The sequence below is a fragment of the Arachis ipaensis genome, chromosome B7 (genome assembly GCF_059453495.1).
Source record: "Arachis ipaensis isolate K30076 ecotype BB chromosome B7, ASM5945349v1, whole genome shotgun sequence".
In the NCBI taxonomy this organism is placed as follows: Eukaryota; Viridiplantae; Streptophyta; class Magnoliopsida; order Fabales; family Fabaceae; genus Arachis; species Arachis ipaensis.
Genome location: NC_142442.1, coordinates 141,216,259 through 141,231,769, shown reverse-complemented (window position 1 = coordinate 141,231,769; position 15,511 = coordinate 141,216,259). Strand labels below are relative to the sequence as shown.

At 32.9% G+C, this 15,511-nt stretch overlaps 3 protein-coding genes across 3 annotated transcripts; all 3 read right to left on the bottom strand.

Annotated features, from left to right (window-relative positions):
• Positions 1–4,356: 4,356 nt before the first annotated feature.
• Positions 4,357–8,081, bottom strand: LOC107606270 (RNA polymerase sigma factor sigC). Its single transcript, XM_016308306.3, has 7 exons — positions 7,824–8,081; positions 7,336–7,499; positions 6,481–7,041; positions 5,890–6,120; positions 5,386–5,526; positions 5,071–5,271; positions 4,357–4,871 (listed from the first exon to the last, which is right to left on the bottom strand). The coding sequence occupies exons 1-7, from the start codon at positions 7,921–7,923 to the stop codon at positions 4,581–4,583; spliced, it is 1,689 nt and encodes a 562-aa protein (XP_016163792.1). The 5' UTR covers positions 7,924–8,081; the 3' UTR covers positions 4,357–4,580.
• Positions 8,082–10,781: 2,700 nt separating this feature from the next.
• LOC148554350 (uncharacterized) lies at positions 10,782–11,609 on the bottom strand. The gene is made up of 3 exons (XM_088493076.1): positions 11,433–11,609; positions 11,316–11,387; positions 10,782–11,237 (listed from the first exon to the last, which is right to left on the bottom strand). The coding sequence occupies exons 1-3, from the start codon at positions 11,607–11,609 to the stop codon at positions 10,782–10,784; spliced, it is 705 nt and encodes a 234-aa protein (XP_088349202.1).
• A 78-nt stretch (positions 11,610–11,687) lies between these two features.
• Positions 11,688–12,809, bottom strand: LOC148554349 (uncharacterized). The gene is made up of 2 exons (XM_088495122.1): positions 12,342–12,809; positions 11,688–12,242 (listed from the first exon to the last, which is right to left on the bottom strand). The coding sequence occupies exons 1-2, from the start codon at positions 12,807–12,809 to the stop codon at positions 11,688–11,690; spliced, it is 1,023 nt and encodes a 340-aa protein (XP_088351248.1).
• Positions 12,810–15,511: the final 2,702 nt, after the last annotated feature.

Genomic DNA, 15,511 nt, shown 5'->3' with positions numbered 1-15,511 from the left:
AATATGTTTGGATTTTAATGAGTTTAATTTTTAATGTATTTGGTGTTTAATATGTTTGGATTATTTCTATTGATGTTACATGTTTATTGTACTTGTTGAATTTTTAAGATAAAAATTTGGTTTTTTTTTTATGAATTTCAAAGTCATCGGGTACCCAATTATCCAAATCGAACTAATCCATTCTTAATCGGTTTGGTTTGGTTCGGGTACATGTACAAAAAAATGTTAATCCGAACCAATTACATTTTGATAAGTTCGGTTCTAATTTTACCATAAATCCGAACCAAACCGACCCGTACTCACCCCTATTGAATGGTTTCTCTCTCATATTTATTCTTGGTCCTGCCTATAAAATAAATAGTAAGAGATCACACTTTATTTTCTAAAGTGAAATTCAAACTTTAGAGAATCCAAATCTACGTTATTTTATATCAAGTTTAATAACCATTAATTTCATATACAGTTAAGATCGGATTTCTACCATTAATTTCATGATGATATAGCATGTTCTTGGTAATGTTTCTTGATTAATCTAACTTAATTAATTAGGAATATATAATTAATTCTAGCAATAAATTCTAAAGATTATTTAATTTAATATAAATTAAAGGGACATACTAATAATAATACAAATTATTTTTAATTATATTAGATGTGATATTTTAGTGTAATTATTAAAAAAAATTAAAATTATTTTTATTGTTCATCAATCTCATTATTTTCTCTTTTGATATAAAATTGATTTGTTACATATTTTATTTTTAATTAAATTTCTCATTTTTCATTAAGTTTTTTATTTTAATTCATTATGCATTTTCTTAAATTTATTGTCAAATTATTTTCATCTTATTGATTGCACGTTATCTTTTGTTATTGCAGGTTAATGTGTATTTCTTTAATTCGAATAAAGACACATGCATCATTTGAAGTTATACTATGAGAAAATTAAACTTCCATTTTGATGAGTTCTATTATTTTATTAGAGGCCAAAAGACATTTTGTCTGAGAAATATACATTTAGGCCTTAGTTTTATAGAAATATGATGAAATTAGGAATGAATGAGGTAGAAATAATTATATGACTCTTATGTGTTAGCCAAAGAGAGAGGTTGGGCAGAGGTCATGATACCTGTTAACCTCTCTGATAAATAAGGTAATATTATTCTAATAAATAAGTCATTGTCAAATTGTCTGCTTTATAATTATTTTATAATATTTTTAAATTAAATCCTAGCTGATAGTAAAATAAATAGTAATAGTTATATCATATAATGGTAAAATACACATATTAGTTTTTTAGAAAAATAGTTATATAATGGTATGCAAAGCATAATGGAAATTTTGTCCTGAAAAAAAAAATTATATATGTATTCTTTTAGAGGATAACTTTGATATGCAAAAGTTAAATTATTAATAGTTAAAAAAAAAAAGTTAAATTAACAACAAAATTTAATTTGATTGTCATAAAAATTAATGTATGGAATGCATATGTAGGTACACGTGAGAAAATTAAAATAGCTGACCAATGAGAATGAAGATTAAGTGTGTTATAAGTTATTAATTACTAATAATTTTGAACCAACTTGAGTCATTTGAGTGGTTGATTCACTCATTTGTTTAAATAAATGTTAGAGGTTGGAATTTTATTTTGTGTATGCAGTAATTTATTAGCCAACGACAAATCCTTAAATGGAGCTAAGATCTACATCAGATTAGTTCTTTGCCTGTCGGGCTAAAAAATACAATGGATAACCATAGTTCAAATTTGTCTCTAAAGTTCAACTTAATTTTAAAATTGTCTTTTGGATCAAAATACCATTCTTTAATAACCCTTATCCAATAACATTCTTTACCAAACAGCAAACTGGAGGAGCCACCTACGCGACTCTGACTCCGCTATCTGATCTGCTTGCGTCGACGCCATCTCCACCACATTCACTCATGGATGTGCTGGTGCAGGAGCAAAAACGGCAACAGCAGCGCACGCTATCTCCCTCACCGACATCGTCGTCACCTTCCCCTTCTCTTATATCTCTCGCAAGCAAGAGCTCTCTCTCTCTTCATTCCTCTATCTCTCATCTTGGTCTCTCTCTCCATCGCTCTCTTGTTCCACGATGAGCATAACGAAAAGAGTGATAAGGAGGCTGCAGTGTCAGGAGATGCCTTTTTTTCTTCTTGTTCTTCTCCCATGCTTTTCTCTTTTCGGCTTCTCTCTTTTTCTTTGTTCTTTTTCTTCTTTTTTTTTTGTAATTTTATAATTTTTTGTTATGAGTAATTTGGTCTAAAATTTTAAGATTTAGGTAAAAAGAATAATTTTAAAATTAAGTTAAATTTTAGGGACAAATAAATTTAAATACAAAAAAAAAATGAAAATGAATAAAATTTTCGATTTAAACCATAAGAACAAAAAAACGTACTTAATCCTATTTATTCAGTTATATTTTATTGATCATAAAAAAAATTATTTTTAAAAAGTTGTGTCTAAATAATTCTAAATTTGATGTCAATATGTATCAAACATAATTAAATAATAAAAGTTTATATACAGTGAATAAATATCAATACATTTATTTTACGAAATTTCTTATGCTAATAATGCATAAAATACAAAAGATTAAATAATAATTGAAGCAGCAAAAGAAAATGGCAACATGATTAGATAATTTTTAATTATAGGAGTAATAAAAGAACCACTTACTTCTTCTCGATCATTGTTATTATTTTATACTATTCAATTTTTTAGCCTCAATCTATTGCAACTAACTTTTAGTTTATCACTTGCATTTGATTCTAACAGGGACTCATTTTAATATGTCTACTCCTCTTTGTTAAATAATGGCGTAATTACTTCTGGTCTTACCTAAATTTTATATTTTTACTTTTTATTGATCATTATTATTATATTTTTTTTGGTGTACTTTAATTATTATTTATTTGTACGGTAGATTTATGTAACAACTATCACTTATAAAATTTGAACAAAAAATATATTATTTTTTTGGGTACAAAATTTATGGTTATTTTAGCCTTTTTTTTCTCTTTTAAAGCGAATATAAAGTGATTAAGAAAAATTAATTGCAATATTAAAAATTAATTATTTACATTGTCAAAATTGAATTATGTAATAGTAGCATTTCTGTTTCTTAAAGTTAATTATATTAAAAAGATGAGTTTATAAATTTGTAATACTTTAATAAAGGAAATCTATATAATTATGAATATGTATATGTACATAATTCTGTTAATGACTGAAATTATCCATTTATATTTATGCAACTTAAAATTTTGGAGAAGATTTACAATATATTATTAGATAGTGTTAGTCAAAAAACTTAATAATTTGGGATGATTTGATGTGGGTATTTGAACTGGATTTTTACTATTTGCGTCCTATTTAAAACAAAATTAGTAATTTTATCTATAGAAAGAATCAATTAGAGAATCAAATTGAGATATAATGGAAATCGAATCACGAGAATTGAAAAATTGAATAATAAGTAGGGTGGGACGAAAAATTTGATGATGTTTTTAAATTGATTTCCTCATATTTATCTTTTTAAAGGAATAATAATATAGGTATTTATTCTATTTATATTTATAGCATTACAATATAACATGTTAATTTTTATTAATCATATATGAATATTTAATATAACTTTATATATTTTTAGTAATTATTGAAGAATATTTATACAAAAATGTAATATAGAATAATAAAATATGAGTAATAATTAAGAGATATAATTCATCTTTTTAATTATCCTCCTAAGACAAATGAGTAAGAAGTTAAATATATTTTAAAAAAAAACCATTAAAAAGATAAAAGAATGAAAAAATTTCTTTATTTAAAAATTAGGAGGATAATTAGAACGATGAGTTAGAACTCTGAATTATTTTTATATAAGTTAAAAAGATTAATAAAAGTAAAATTAAAAAGTACTAATATAACATAAATTGAATAGACATTTTTTGTATATCGCACGAGTACACATACCAGTTTTTTTAACAATACTTAATTTGTCTATATTTTTAAATTATACGGGTTATTTCTTTCTACAATGAATATCTACTTTTATATAAATACATTTATTAACAAAGGGGATATAAAGCCAACGAGTTATAGCTCAAACAGTCTCTTCGTCCTCATCTAAAGGACTTGGGTTTAAATCTCACTCTTAACTTTAAGGAAAAAAAACACAAAGGGGATATAAAGTTTACATAAAAGATAAAATGTACACCAAGAATTTCTGATTGATTACCACCTCATGTTGTAGTTTAAGCTCAAGTACAAGAGCAGTACAAGAGCAGCACAAAATTTTACAAGAACAGATTGGAACAATCTTTGAACACATAAGGTAACTAGAAAAGGCATTATACTATTTATTTCCATGTCCAATAAGAAGAAACAATACATACAAACATTATCACATGCTTTATCGTTTACACTGTTTTATATGATATAAAATACTTTTATATATACAGTAAAAAATTTTCTTTAAAATGGTATGATGTTGCACTAGGGACAACTAAAAGTGATAGACAAGCCAAAACTATTGAAACTCCACCAAAGCCAATGACATCTAAGAATCTAAATCCAATAAATAAAAATTGAAATTTGATGTAGCTGCTTTGTTCCTTAATTTTGTTAGAGCTTTCCTTTCTATCTTCCTCACACATTCTTTGCTAACTTTGAAATATCTCCCTATTTCTTCAAGTGACTTTGAATGATGATCTCTAAGACCAAAACGGAGGGTTAATATTTCTCTTTCTCTTGAATCCAAGCCTTTCAAGAGATCATATAAGTCCTTTCTCATGTGTTGCTTCATCACAGCTTCTTCAGGATTCTCTATTGACATATCAGGCATAAATTCCTGCATAACATTGATGCAAAAAACAACTTATGACTTAACAAACAAGTAACAACAATGTTTAAGGATATATTTCTTGAGATTATAATGCTCTACTCTACATGAGAAATATTTTGTACTCGTACATTGAACTGATACACACCTGTCGATAGAGAATATGATGATTAGCTAAACAGTTTAGTCAAATATATCAAATTCTTACCGTATACTTTACACTAAGAGAGTCTCCCATCTTCTGATTGGTCGAAGCAACAACTCTCAGACAATTTCCAGCTGATCTAATTTTTTCCAAAGACAGACCTGTCGCCTTTGCGATTTCATGATCATCTGGGCTTTTCATGGAGGTAATTTTCAGGGATTTTTGTGCTTTCTGTATCTGATTCATGGCCCTGCTCAATGACCACTAAAAAGAATAACAAATATGAAAAAATAAACAAGGATCAAATCAAGGTTTCACATAACATTGACATTGGTATAAGGAAACAAAACAAACCAGCTATGCAGAAGAGGAACATACAGGAACTACGATTTCTCGAGCATATCGTTCCACCATTCTGGAAATTGATTTCCTTATCCAATACTGCACATAAGTTGAGAATCTATAACCCCTTGTATAGTCAAATCTCACAGCTCCCTGGAGAACACCTATATATCCTGCCTAAGAAATACAGTGCAAAAGTTATAAATTTAGTGAAAAGCTAAATGAAAGAAGCAAAATTTCAAATAAGTATCTTCCCTGTCTATTCCAAAGTTTGATTTTATTCATACTTCTACTTTTGGGGTAGCACCTTACAAATCAATTTGTTATACACAGAATTCAAAGCCCCCTTCAATTAAAGTTCTTTGTTTGCACTTTACCCGCAAAACAAAATTTCTCCCAAGTTTATCTAGTTTCTTCTGATTCATTTTGGTAAGATTTGTGTGTCTTATGACTATCAATTAAAGATCCAGCACAAAACTCTTGCTCAGGCCATAAAAATGATTAAATAAAACGGCATATACAATAACCATTGGAACAGACCTGAAGTAGATCTTCCAGTGCTATTCCCATACCCCTGTACTTCCTTGCAAGGTAAACAACCAAGGAACGAGTACTTCGTATAAGCTCGTCACGACAACGTTGGCAGTAATGCAACTTCTGCTGTAGCACCTTCTCATGAACTCCAGCTGCTTCTGCCCAGCTTTTCAAGCTTGCTACTTGATTTGTACTCTCTTCTATTCCTTCTCGAATTTTCTCCAACTCTGCGAGAACCTAGAATGGCACACAATTCCAATATTTAACCAAAAGATTCGAATCATGATATTGGTTGAATCTATTCTACTTGACAATAACATACTCCTTTTAGTTTATAATATCTTTCACTTTAGTCATTTTACAGTCTAACCTAAACCCAAAATAAAAAATTGGCTGTTTTCCTCCAGAATACCTTCTATTTCATTACTAATTTGTATGATAAACCTTTCATTCTTTATTGTGCTTAAGATTGAAAAGTGGTTAAAGGTCGATGATTTAGTAAGTGTTACCTTGAAATATGAGAATGACAGATATATGTAAATGTAATCAAGAAAGTCTCTGTAAAGTAATCAAAGATAGTATAAAGTATAAACTAACCTTTACTCCTTTTGACATTTCTGCCTCCCTTCTAGCAACCATTATTCTTGTATTTTTACGATTTGAAGCTTTCTTTACAGAAGCAGGAAGGGAATGCAATCTATATTCCTTATCATCAGCTTTTGAAGTCGACGGCTGCAGCCGAACTTCCATAGCAGTAAATGCTTTCTGAGTTCTTCTTTTATGCTGTTTTTTCCTGGTAGACTTAACAAACACTTTATCTATCTTCTCATCTATTTTCCTGTTTTCCTTCTGGTGCTCTCCGAGTTCAACGGCATGTGACGACAGTTCAAGAGACCTCGACAGACAGACATTGAACAATTCCAGAGCTCCAAGCTTTCCAAGTTGCAATACAATGTCACTTTTCAATTTAATCGCCTCAGAATCAGCGAAAGTTTGTTCCAAAGTGCCTAGATTTTCCATTAACAAACGATAATGTATCGCTCTAAAAGACTGAAATTTGAGGGAGGCTGTTGATATCTCCTTTTCAAAATGCCTTTGTCTTTGTGTATTATTAAGCATTTCTTGCACACTACTAATAGACCTCTTACCCTTCTTCACCTGGGAAATATAAACCTTGTAAGATTTTACAATAACACACACACTATGTGTCTATTTCTATGCATAGAAACCAAAATATAATTATTAAAGGAAAAAAAAAGGCAGCTAAGTGCACAAACATCCCGTGTCGCAGCCGCACCCAAAGGGGGTAATGTACGCAGTTCAAGCTGATAGTTACATCCGTGACTGTTTTCATGGCTTAAACTCACATGGAGACAACTCAACCATTGCTCTAAGGCTTCCCTTCATACCAGAATATAATTATATGGCTTGATTAAAAGGCCTATGGTGTACCTTGATTTCTTCTATGTATAAAGAATCATTGTCCAAGGTTTCCAATTCAGATGACAAACAACTGAATGCTGTTGGAAAGCTTCTCTGGGATGCTTCTCCTTCTTCATTTACGGTCGAAAGCGAAGATAGCCTCGCTGAGTTGAAAGTTGCTTCCGTTCCTCCAGCTGATCAAATTGTAAACCAAAATTCAGAGCACAGCAATTGAGAGAAAGGCTTCAATATTTTTGTTTATTTTTCTTTCTTTTTTGTGTATTTTTTATTTTGTGCTAGAAACTTGAAATTGCATTCCCCTACTTCTGGCTAGAAAAACCATACATAAATAATCATAATTAGACCATGAGTTAATTCTAACAATAAAACCTAAAGCTTGAATAAACAGACTTTGTCATAATTCATAACAGCTATTAAGTATGCAAATTGTAAATTACTATTCAAGGAATAAAAACAGAGCAATTAATAATGAAAAAGGGAAGGAAAATTGAGCTGACCAGAAGAAAGTGTGATACATGAGTGATTGTTGAAAGAGAAAGGAGACTGAATAGCAGCAGAAGAAGCGTTATAATTGAGCCTCAGGTTAAGCAAACCCATGATGCTGTTTCCAGAATTCAAGAGAAAGAGGAGATTCCATTAAATGAAGTTAGTTAAATTGCTTCTGTTACAACCACCACTAGTTATTCATCTTCCCCCTGCAATGCAATGGCTGCCAAGTTTTTGCGTCTATTTTCCACTCTTTATCCTATTTCACTATTTATTCTTACTTACAAAAATACTTAAATTGCCAATTAGCATAAAAATGAGAAAAAAAAAGGAAATAATTTTTTTTTTGTTATCTACGGTATTTCTTATTTCAACAGATCAAGAACTAATTCATTATGAATTGGAGTTCTATTTAAAAGTTTGTTGCTAACTAATAAATTAACTGCATACATAAAATAAAACTCGAATTCCGAACACTTATAAACTAACCAACCCAATTTAATATTCTTTTCTTTCCTTTGTTTTTCCAGTAAAGGAATACTTTCGTGAGTGAAACCGTTCAAACATGAAAAGTAAGTTTATTGGGCCCAAGTATAGTGATCAGGCCCAATCTATTATTAGAGCTTAAATAACATTTTTTGTGGCTGAGACTTGTCCCAAATGACAAATACATTTGCCTCTTAAAAGTGTTACATAGGCTCGAATCTCTTTTGATGAAAAAAAAAAATTTAATGGGTGTGTTTTATGTAGGGCTTGCAATATATATCCTATTTGCGGATATCCAACTCGAACTAATCCATTCGAGTAGGGTTGCCTATCTTACCTATAGCGAATAAGGTAGGATAGGGTACAAATTTGCTTGCAGATAGGGTAGGGTACGGATTTAGAGTATACCAAACTCTATCCGTACCCCTAAGATATTATATGTAGGGCTGGTAATATATACCCTATTCGCGGATATTCAACCCGAACCAACCCATTCAAGTAGGGTTGCCTATCCTACCCATAGCGAATAAGGTAGGATAGGGTACAAATTTGCTTGCAGATAGGGTAGGGTACGGATTTAGAGTATACCCAACTCTACCCGTACCCTTAAGATATTATATGTAGGGCTGGCAATATATACCCTATTCACGGATATCCAACCCGAACCAACCCATTCGAGTAGGGTTGCCTATCCTACCCATAGCGAATAAGGTAGGATAGGGTACAAATTTGCTTGCAGACAGGGTAGGGTACAGATTTAGAGTATACCCAACTCTACCCGTACCCTCTATATATATATATATATAATGAAGAAAGTGAGTGTTGAACTCACAATCTTCTTCTTATAAAAACTTGAAAAAACTATTAAGTTAGTTGATAATCAAATTATTTGTAATTTTATGTTGGATCTCTTTAAGATTTTATTATTTTTAATTTTAATTTGAACTTAATTTTTTATTTTTTATTTTATTAATATGTATGAAATTTGGAATGGTTGAATTTTATATTTGCTTGAAAATTTTTTATTTTTCTACGGGTAGGGTAGGGTTTAGAACTTTAGGGTTAGGGTTGAGAGATTCTCAACTCGCGGGTAGGATAGGTTAGAATTTTAAGAAAGTTTTCAACCTACAGGTAGAATTAGGATAAAGTCCAAACCCTACCCTACCCTATCCATTGCCAGCCCTAGTTCTGTTGTATTGACTAAAAAAAATATATTTTTTTAATAAAAAATATTTTTAAATTTTCTTATTCTCATATTAGAGCTTAAATAATAAGAAAATAGAACCACCAAATATGTATGTACGAACCTAACAAAAAATAAAAGGTCTAAATTTTCTGTTGGTTTGGAGATCTTTTGTGTTATTTAAAAAAAAAAAATTATCTGCTATTATTTAATATATATATATATATATATATATTTTTTTTTAAAAAGTATTTGTATTTTTAACTTTATTGGAACGGTTATTATTGATCATTATTTCTCCTTTATAATTAGGCTAATGTTACAATGTTGAGAGCTTTTTCCTTACATATGTGATGAAAAGACATAAAGTAATTTTTTTTATGACGCGTGTTTATCTTGTCTACACACATGCGGACATTATTGCAAGTTTAAAGCTGGAGGTGCAGAAGGTGCAGGTTGTATCAGCATAAATTTAAATTAAATAGATTGAATCAATTAACGTATGATTAATGATATTGATTAAGTTGTTGGACTTTTTTAAAATATATGTAAATTACCTTTCTTTTGATATAAAAAATTTATCTTTCATTATCAAAAAATTTATCTTTTATGTTATTCCATTAATTAGAATGATAGGCATCTTTGTTTTTGTGATCTAGTATTTTTTTTGGCATAACTAACATCATTATTTATTTTTGAAAAAGTGTGATATCCGAAATTAGGAGAGAATATAGGACTCTTTTAGGGTGTGTTTGAATGAATCTGAGTTTTGTAAATTATTTTGTATTGTGTTAATGAGAATCTGCTACTATGAGTGGACATGGTCTGTGTTAATGAGTTTAGTTTAGGGTGTTGGTGATTAGTTATGTAAGTGCGTTGCTGTATCTATAATTTGAGAAGAAATTGGCAATGAAAATGGATCTGTTAGCCTGAAATTGATACTGAAGAATTGTGTAAACAAACTTGCCTAAATGAACTGACATCAGAAAGTACCACAAGCACATTTGACAGAACACAACTATGTCAAATTCATTAAGCATAGCAAAAAATAACAAAATGTGAAAATTTCAGTCACCATCAAATTCACCGGTGCAAAATATTATCCAGTTAAAGAAAAATAACAAGAAAAGATGGAAATCTTTGAATCCACAAACCTAGAGCAACTCAGTTGCTATTTAAGAAACAATAAGCAGTAACTTTATTACATAAGTTTCGGACAAAATAGAGAGTCACAAACATTAAATGTACTCAACTCAGCAATACATTAATAACATAACACATCTGAAATGATCATAATTCTCTAAAGTTTTCTCCAAGCTCTTGTTGGAAGTTTTGCCATGAGCCTCAACTTTCTTGGAGAGACATGAAGTTGAATGTTGTGACTGAGTGAGACAGTCCTAGCTGGTTGGCTAGAGCTAGATGCATCATTCTCCTTTGGTACAGGTGGGTGTTGTGTGGAGCTTCTGATGGGCTTCATCTTAGACTTTCGGTGGAGAGTACCTGTTGGTAGTGTGTTGGGCCTAGCTGATCGTTCTGTGGGCTTGGACCTAGGCTGGAATGAGTTGGGCCTAGATGAGTTGGTGGGTGGTTGGGGCTGTGATGATGATCTCGGTTGCCTATTGGACCTCTTCCTCCCTCTAGTTGCAGATTGCATAGTAGGCTGTGATGATGCCTTAGACCTGGTTATGGGCGTTGCAGATGAAGTCTTTCTCCCTCCATTGGTTCTCTTCACAGCAGATTGCTTAGGTGGTTGGGCCTGAAACACAAAAAAAAATTACTGTTAGTCGACCATTCACATGAAACCCTAACATAAGAAATTGGTAAATACACTTACAGAGAGGGGTGGCTTCTTGCATCCTTCCCTCTTGTGACCTGATTCACCACAGTTTGAACACCTCTGAATCTGCTCCCTCTTAGACAAGTGGGACTGGCTTCTGTCCTCAGCTTCAGCAGGTCCTCTCTTCCTCTTCTTCACTGGTCTGTGGCTAGTCTTCTGATAGGGAGGTGGCATCACATCATCAAAGTTTGTCTTCTCCCACAAATCTGGGTCATTTAGAGGGTTGATTACTGATTCATAGCATTTGACATAGGCAGGCCTCTTGTAGCAGTCATCAACATATGCATCCATATCAAGACCCTTAAAATTGATGCAGCTGATGGCATGTGTGCATGGAATACCACTGGGTTGCCACTTCCTACAAGAACACTAATGAGCAGACAAATCAATAGCAAATTTGGTCAACCCATTCACAACCTCATATGTATGTGCATCAGACCAATAAGGCCTCCATTCACCAACTGATCTACACCTTCTCTCTATCTTCTTCCTAATGCGAGGTAAAACTGTGCCATTAAAATTTTGAATTCTTTCTCTATTAACAGCCCATCTGCTTATCAAATAAACCCTAATTTCTTCCAACATTGTAACTATAGGCTTTTCCCTAGACTCTATTATTGCACCATTAAAGCTTTCACATATATTGTTTACAAGAGTGTCGCATTTAGAATGAAAGTTAAACATGGACCTGCTCCAAAATCTAGGTGGAATCGCATTCAGATGCCTATGAGCCTCCACATTGATCTGTCGGATGACTGCCATCTCTCTCTCCCATTCCTTCCAGTGTGTAGCTTTTGCACACCCCCACATCAATTGCTTCAAGTGTAGCCCAGAAAATTTTTTTCTGAAGTTGCTGTATAGATGACGGACACAGAACCTGTGGTCTACACCTGGGATTACTTCATTGAAAGTAGGCAGCAGCCCCTAACAAAGGAGGTAAAAAATTGTGTTATAACAATAGTTGTTTGAATATAAGTTAAATGATTCAATAAATAGATGTTAAATGATTCAATGACTGTTTACCTTCTGCTGATTAGACATGAAGGTTGATCTACCAATTGTCTCAGCACCAAAATCATCAATCAGCAGCCGGAGAAACCACTTCCAGGTGTCTTTAGTCTCTGACTCCACAATGGCATACGCGATTAGAAGCATTTGATCATTAGGGTCCCAACCTATCACGGTCAACAGCTGTCCCCCTTGAGGTGTCTTGAGAAAACAGCCATCCAACCCAATAAACCTCCTACACTGCAGAAAGCTCTTCTTGCAAGCAGCTAGACACACGTATATTCTTTGAAATATGCAGAAATTGTTTAACCCATTGTGCTGTTCCTCAACCTCGAAATCAGGGGACCTTTGTACCTTGAGCGTCACTGATGACCATGGATTAGTCCGTAGCAGCTCTGAGCAGTAGTCAACAATCCTCTTATACTGCTTCCAGTAAGTTCCTTGTACTTCATCCAATGCAGCTTGTCTTGACCTAGCTGCCATTGATGTTGTCACAGTCAGATTTCACTTCCTTTGTGCCTTGTTCACCAGGTCCTTTATCTTGACCTTTAGGTTATGTTCCACCTTCTTCTTAAAGGCTTTACTCAGCTAAACAGTATGTTATCCCAACCCTATGTGACTGGCTACAAGTATGCTTAAGGTTCATCGACCTAAGCTGCCAAGTCTCTTCCTCACTCATTTTTGCTGCATATAACCAAAACAGACAACCCTCTTGACAAACAGCCCTTTATCTTTGAATTCTTCTCTTGAAGCATATACAGTTCCAACCTCCCATTTATAACTCGTCATGTCTTTAACATCTTTATGAGTTGGATACAAAGTAGCTTCATCGTTATCATCATCCTGTCTGTCCTCCTTATCTGAACCACCACCAACTTCATAATCCAAATCCAATTCATCACTATTGAAGCCTTCCTCATCACTGAAATCACTATTCACAACCCCTTTGTCTTTATCAACCCGATCACCATCCGTAGCACCTATCAGATCCTCAAACCCACTTTCATCATCATACTCCTCTTCACTATCTGTAAACTAAATATCATCTGCACTGTCAATCTCAAGATCAGACGGAATAAACTCCTCATCATCGCTGTCATCATCACTGTTCGATTCAACCCGTGCATTTTCAGCAGCCACGTCCAGGTACAAGTTATCTCTTTCATTAACTTGCTCCGCATTGTCATTTTCCACATGTTGACCTGTTCACCCTCAAAAACCACCAACTGATTCTGAGGATTTTCCTCTGATTGCCCTGTTTACCCTATCCTCCAACATCAATATACCTTACTGCAGAAAATTCTTCAGCATCCTCAATCTTATGCACAACAAACAGCTCAACATGACTCCTCAGTTCCGCTATTCTACACATCTCAAGTGCATCTATGTCACCTGCAAATAACTTCAGATCCTTCTCTAACCATTCAGAACTTGGATCCTTATACCACATGGCCGAAACATTTTTCTTTGTGTACCCAAACTGTCTCAACTCGGCAAATGCCTCAAATACAGACTAGCAATCACTCTCAACATCTTCGATGAATGTCTTTTGTCCCCCTATATACTGCAACATCCCATTGTCATATCCAAATCGACCCCTATGGTAGACACTCAGATTAAAGCTTCCCATCCCCTAAAACGAAAAAACAAAACTTTAAATCAAACCCTACCAGTTTTTGGAAACTAACGAAATTCATTACACATTATTAAGGTCAAGCTCCACAAAATCGAAACCAATGGTGCATACATACCTGATTTGAGATGACAATAGCAGAACAAACTTCTGCCACACTCTTGCCAACGCAATCCAAATGTAGTAACGCTACTCCTCAGGTGATGATGAACCTCTGTTAGGGCATCATTGAAGGTGAAAGATCAGTTTTCAAGTGTGTAATGTAAATGAGACACTGGGGCCCTTTTGCGGGAATGAAAACGAAGCATCAAAGACTTCAGGGGCAAAAGTGTCCAAAAATTTTGTTTAATGGAGGGGAGGATGATTTTAAAGAGTTTTTGAGCGTTGGGGATGATTTTAATAACAAAAAAAGATTGGGGACAAATTTGATTTTCGCCCCAGACCTTAGCAACGAAAAAAGTACTTATCCCTTAAACTTATGTCATCAAAATAATAGGAAAGAAGTTCTAATAGATGTTTAGGGTTTTAAAATTAATTAGTTAAGATCTTAAGAAGAAATTGATGTTGAAGAGGAAAAAATAATGGAGAAGACGAAGTTATGAAGAGTAAACCGTATAGTTGTTCATTGTTAAAATAATAAATGCAGTTAAATGATGAAAATATTGGCGCAAGGATTTTTTTTTGTTATTTTGGTTGAACTACGGTTGAACTGGTTGAACCAATAAACTAATGAACTAGTAACTAGAGCGATTCGATGACCGGTTTGGTTTTCAGAACTTTAGTTATATCCACAACTAGCATTCACAAAAATAATAGCCCAAGTCGAAAATGTGTATGTCAAAGTAGCAAAACGTGCATGAACAATAAAAAAGTCCAGCACCATAATTATCATCATTAACAACACATTAATCCCTGGTAATTAAACCACATGCTTGCGACAAAGTTTGCATTCTCTGCGCTTCCACAGATGTCCCAACAAATGCTGTCTGCGCATGCCATACAATTTCGTATCCAAACAATTTTAACACACGTCAAACTAGGGCTGCACGCGGATCGGATCGGATCGGATATGGCCAAAATTTCGATCTGATCCGCACTAAAATCATCGGATCGGATCCAATATCCGCAGCTTTTAAGGTTGGATCCGATCCGATCCGATCCGCACGTTTGCGGATCGGATATCGGATATATCCGCAAAACACAAAAATATTTTTAAAAGTTTATTTTTATTAAAAAAATATCAATAAAATTCCTTTTTTCTATTCTTTTAAATATGTTTACTCTTAAAATAATATTAAACATACTTTTCTTAATAATAAATTAAAATAATACAACATATATGATAATTATTAGTTGAAATAAAACATAAAAAAATATTTATTTTTTTATTTTTTTATTTTTGCGGATACGCAGATATGCGGATCGGATATATGGATACCAACACAAAATCCGCAATCCGATTCGATTAGTGTGTGGATCCGATCCGATCCGATCCGAAAGACTTGCGGATCGGATCCATATCCGTAATTTTCGGATTGGATTCAGATAAATA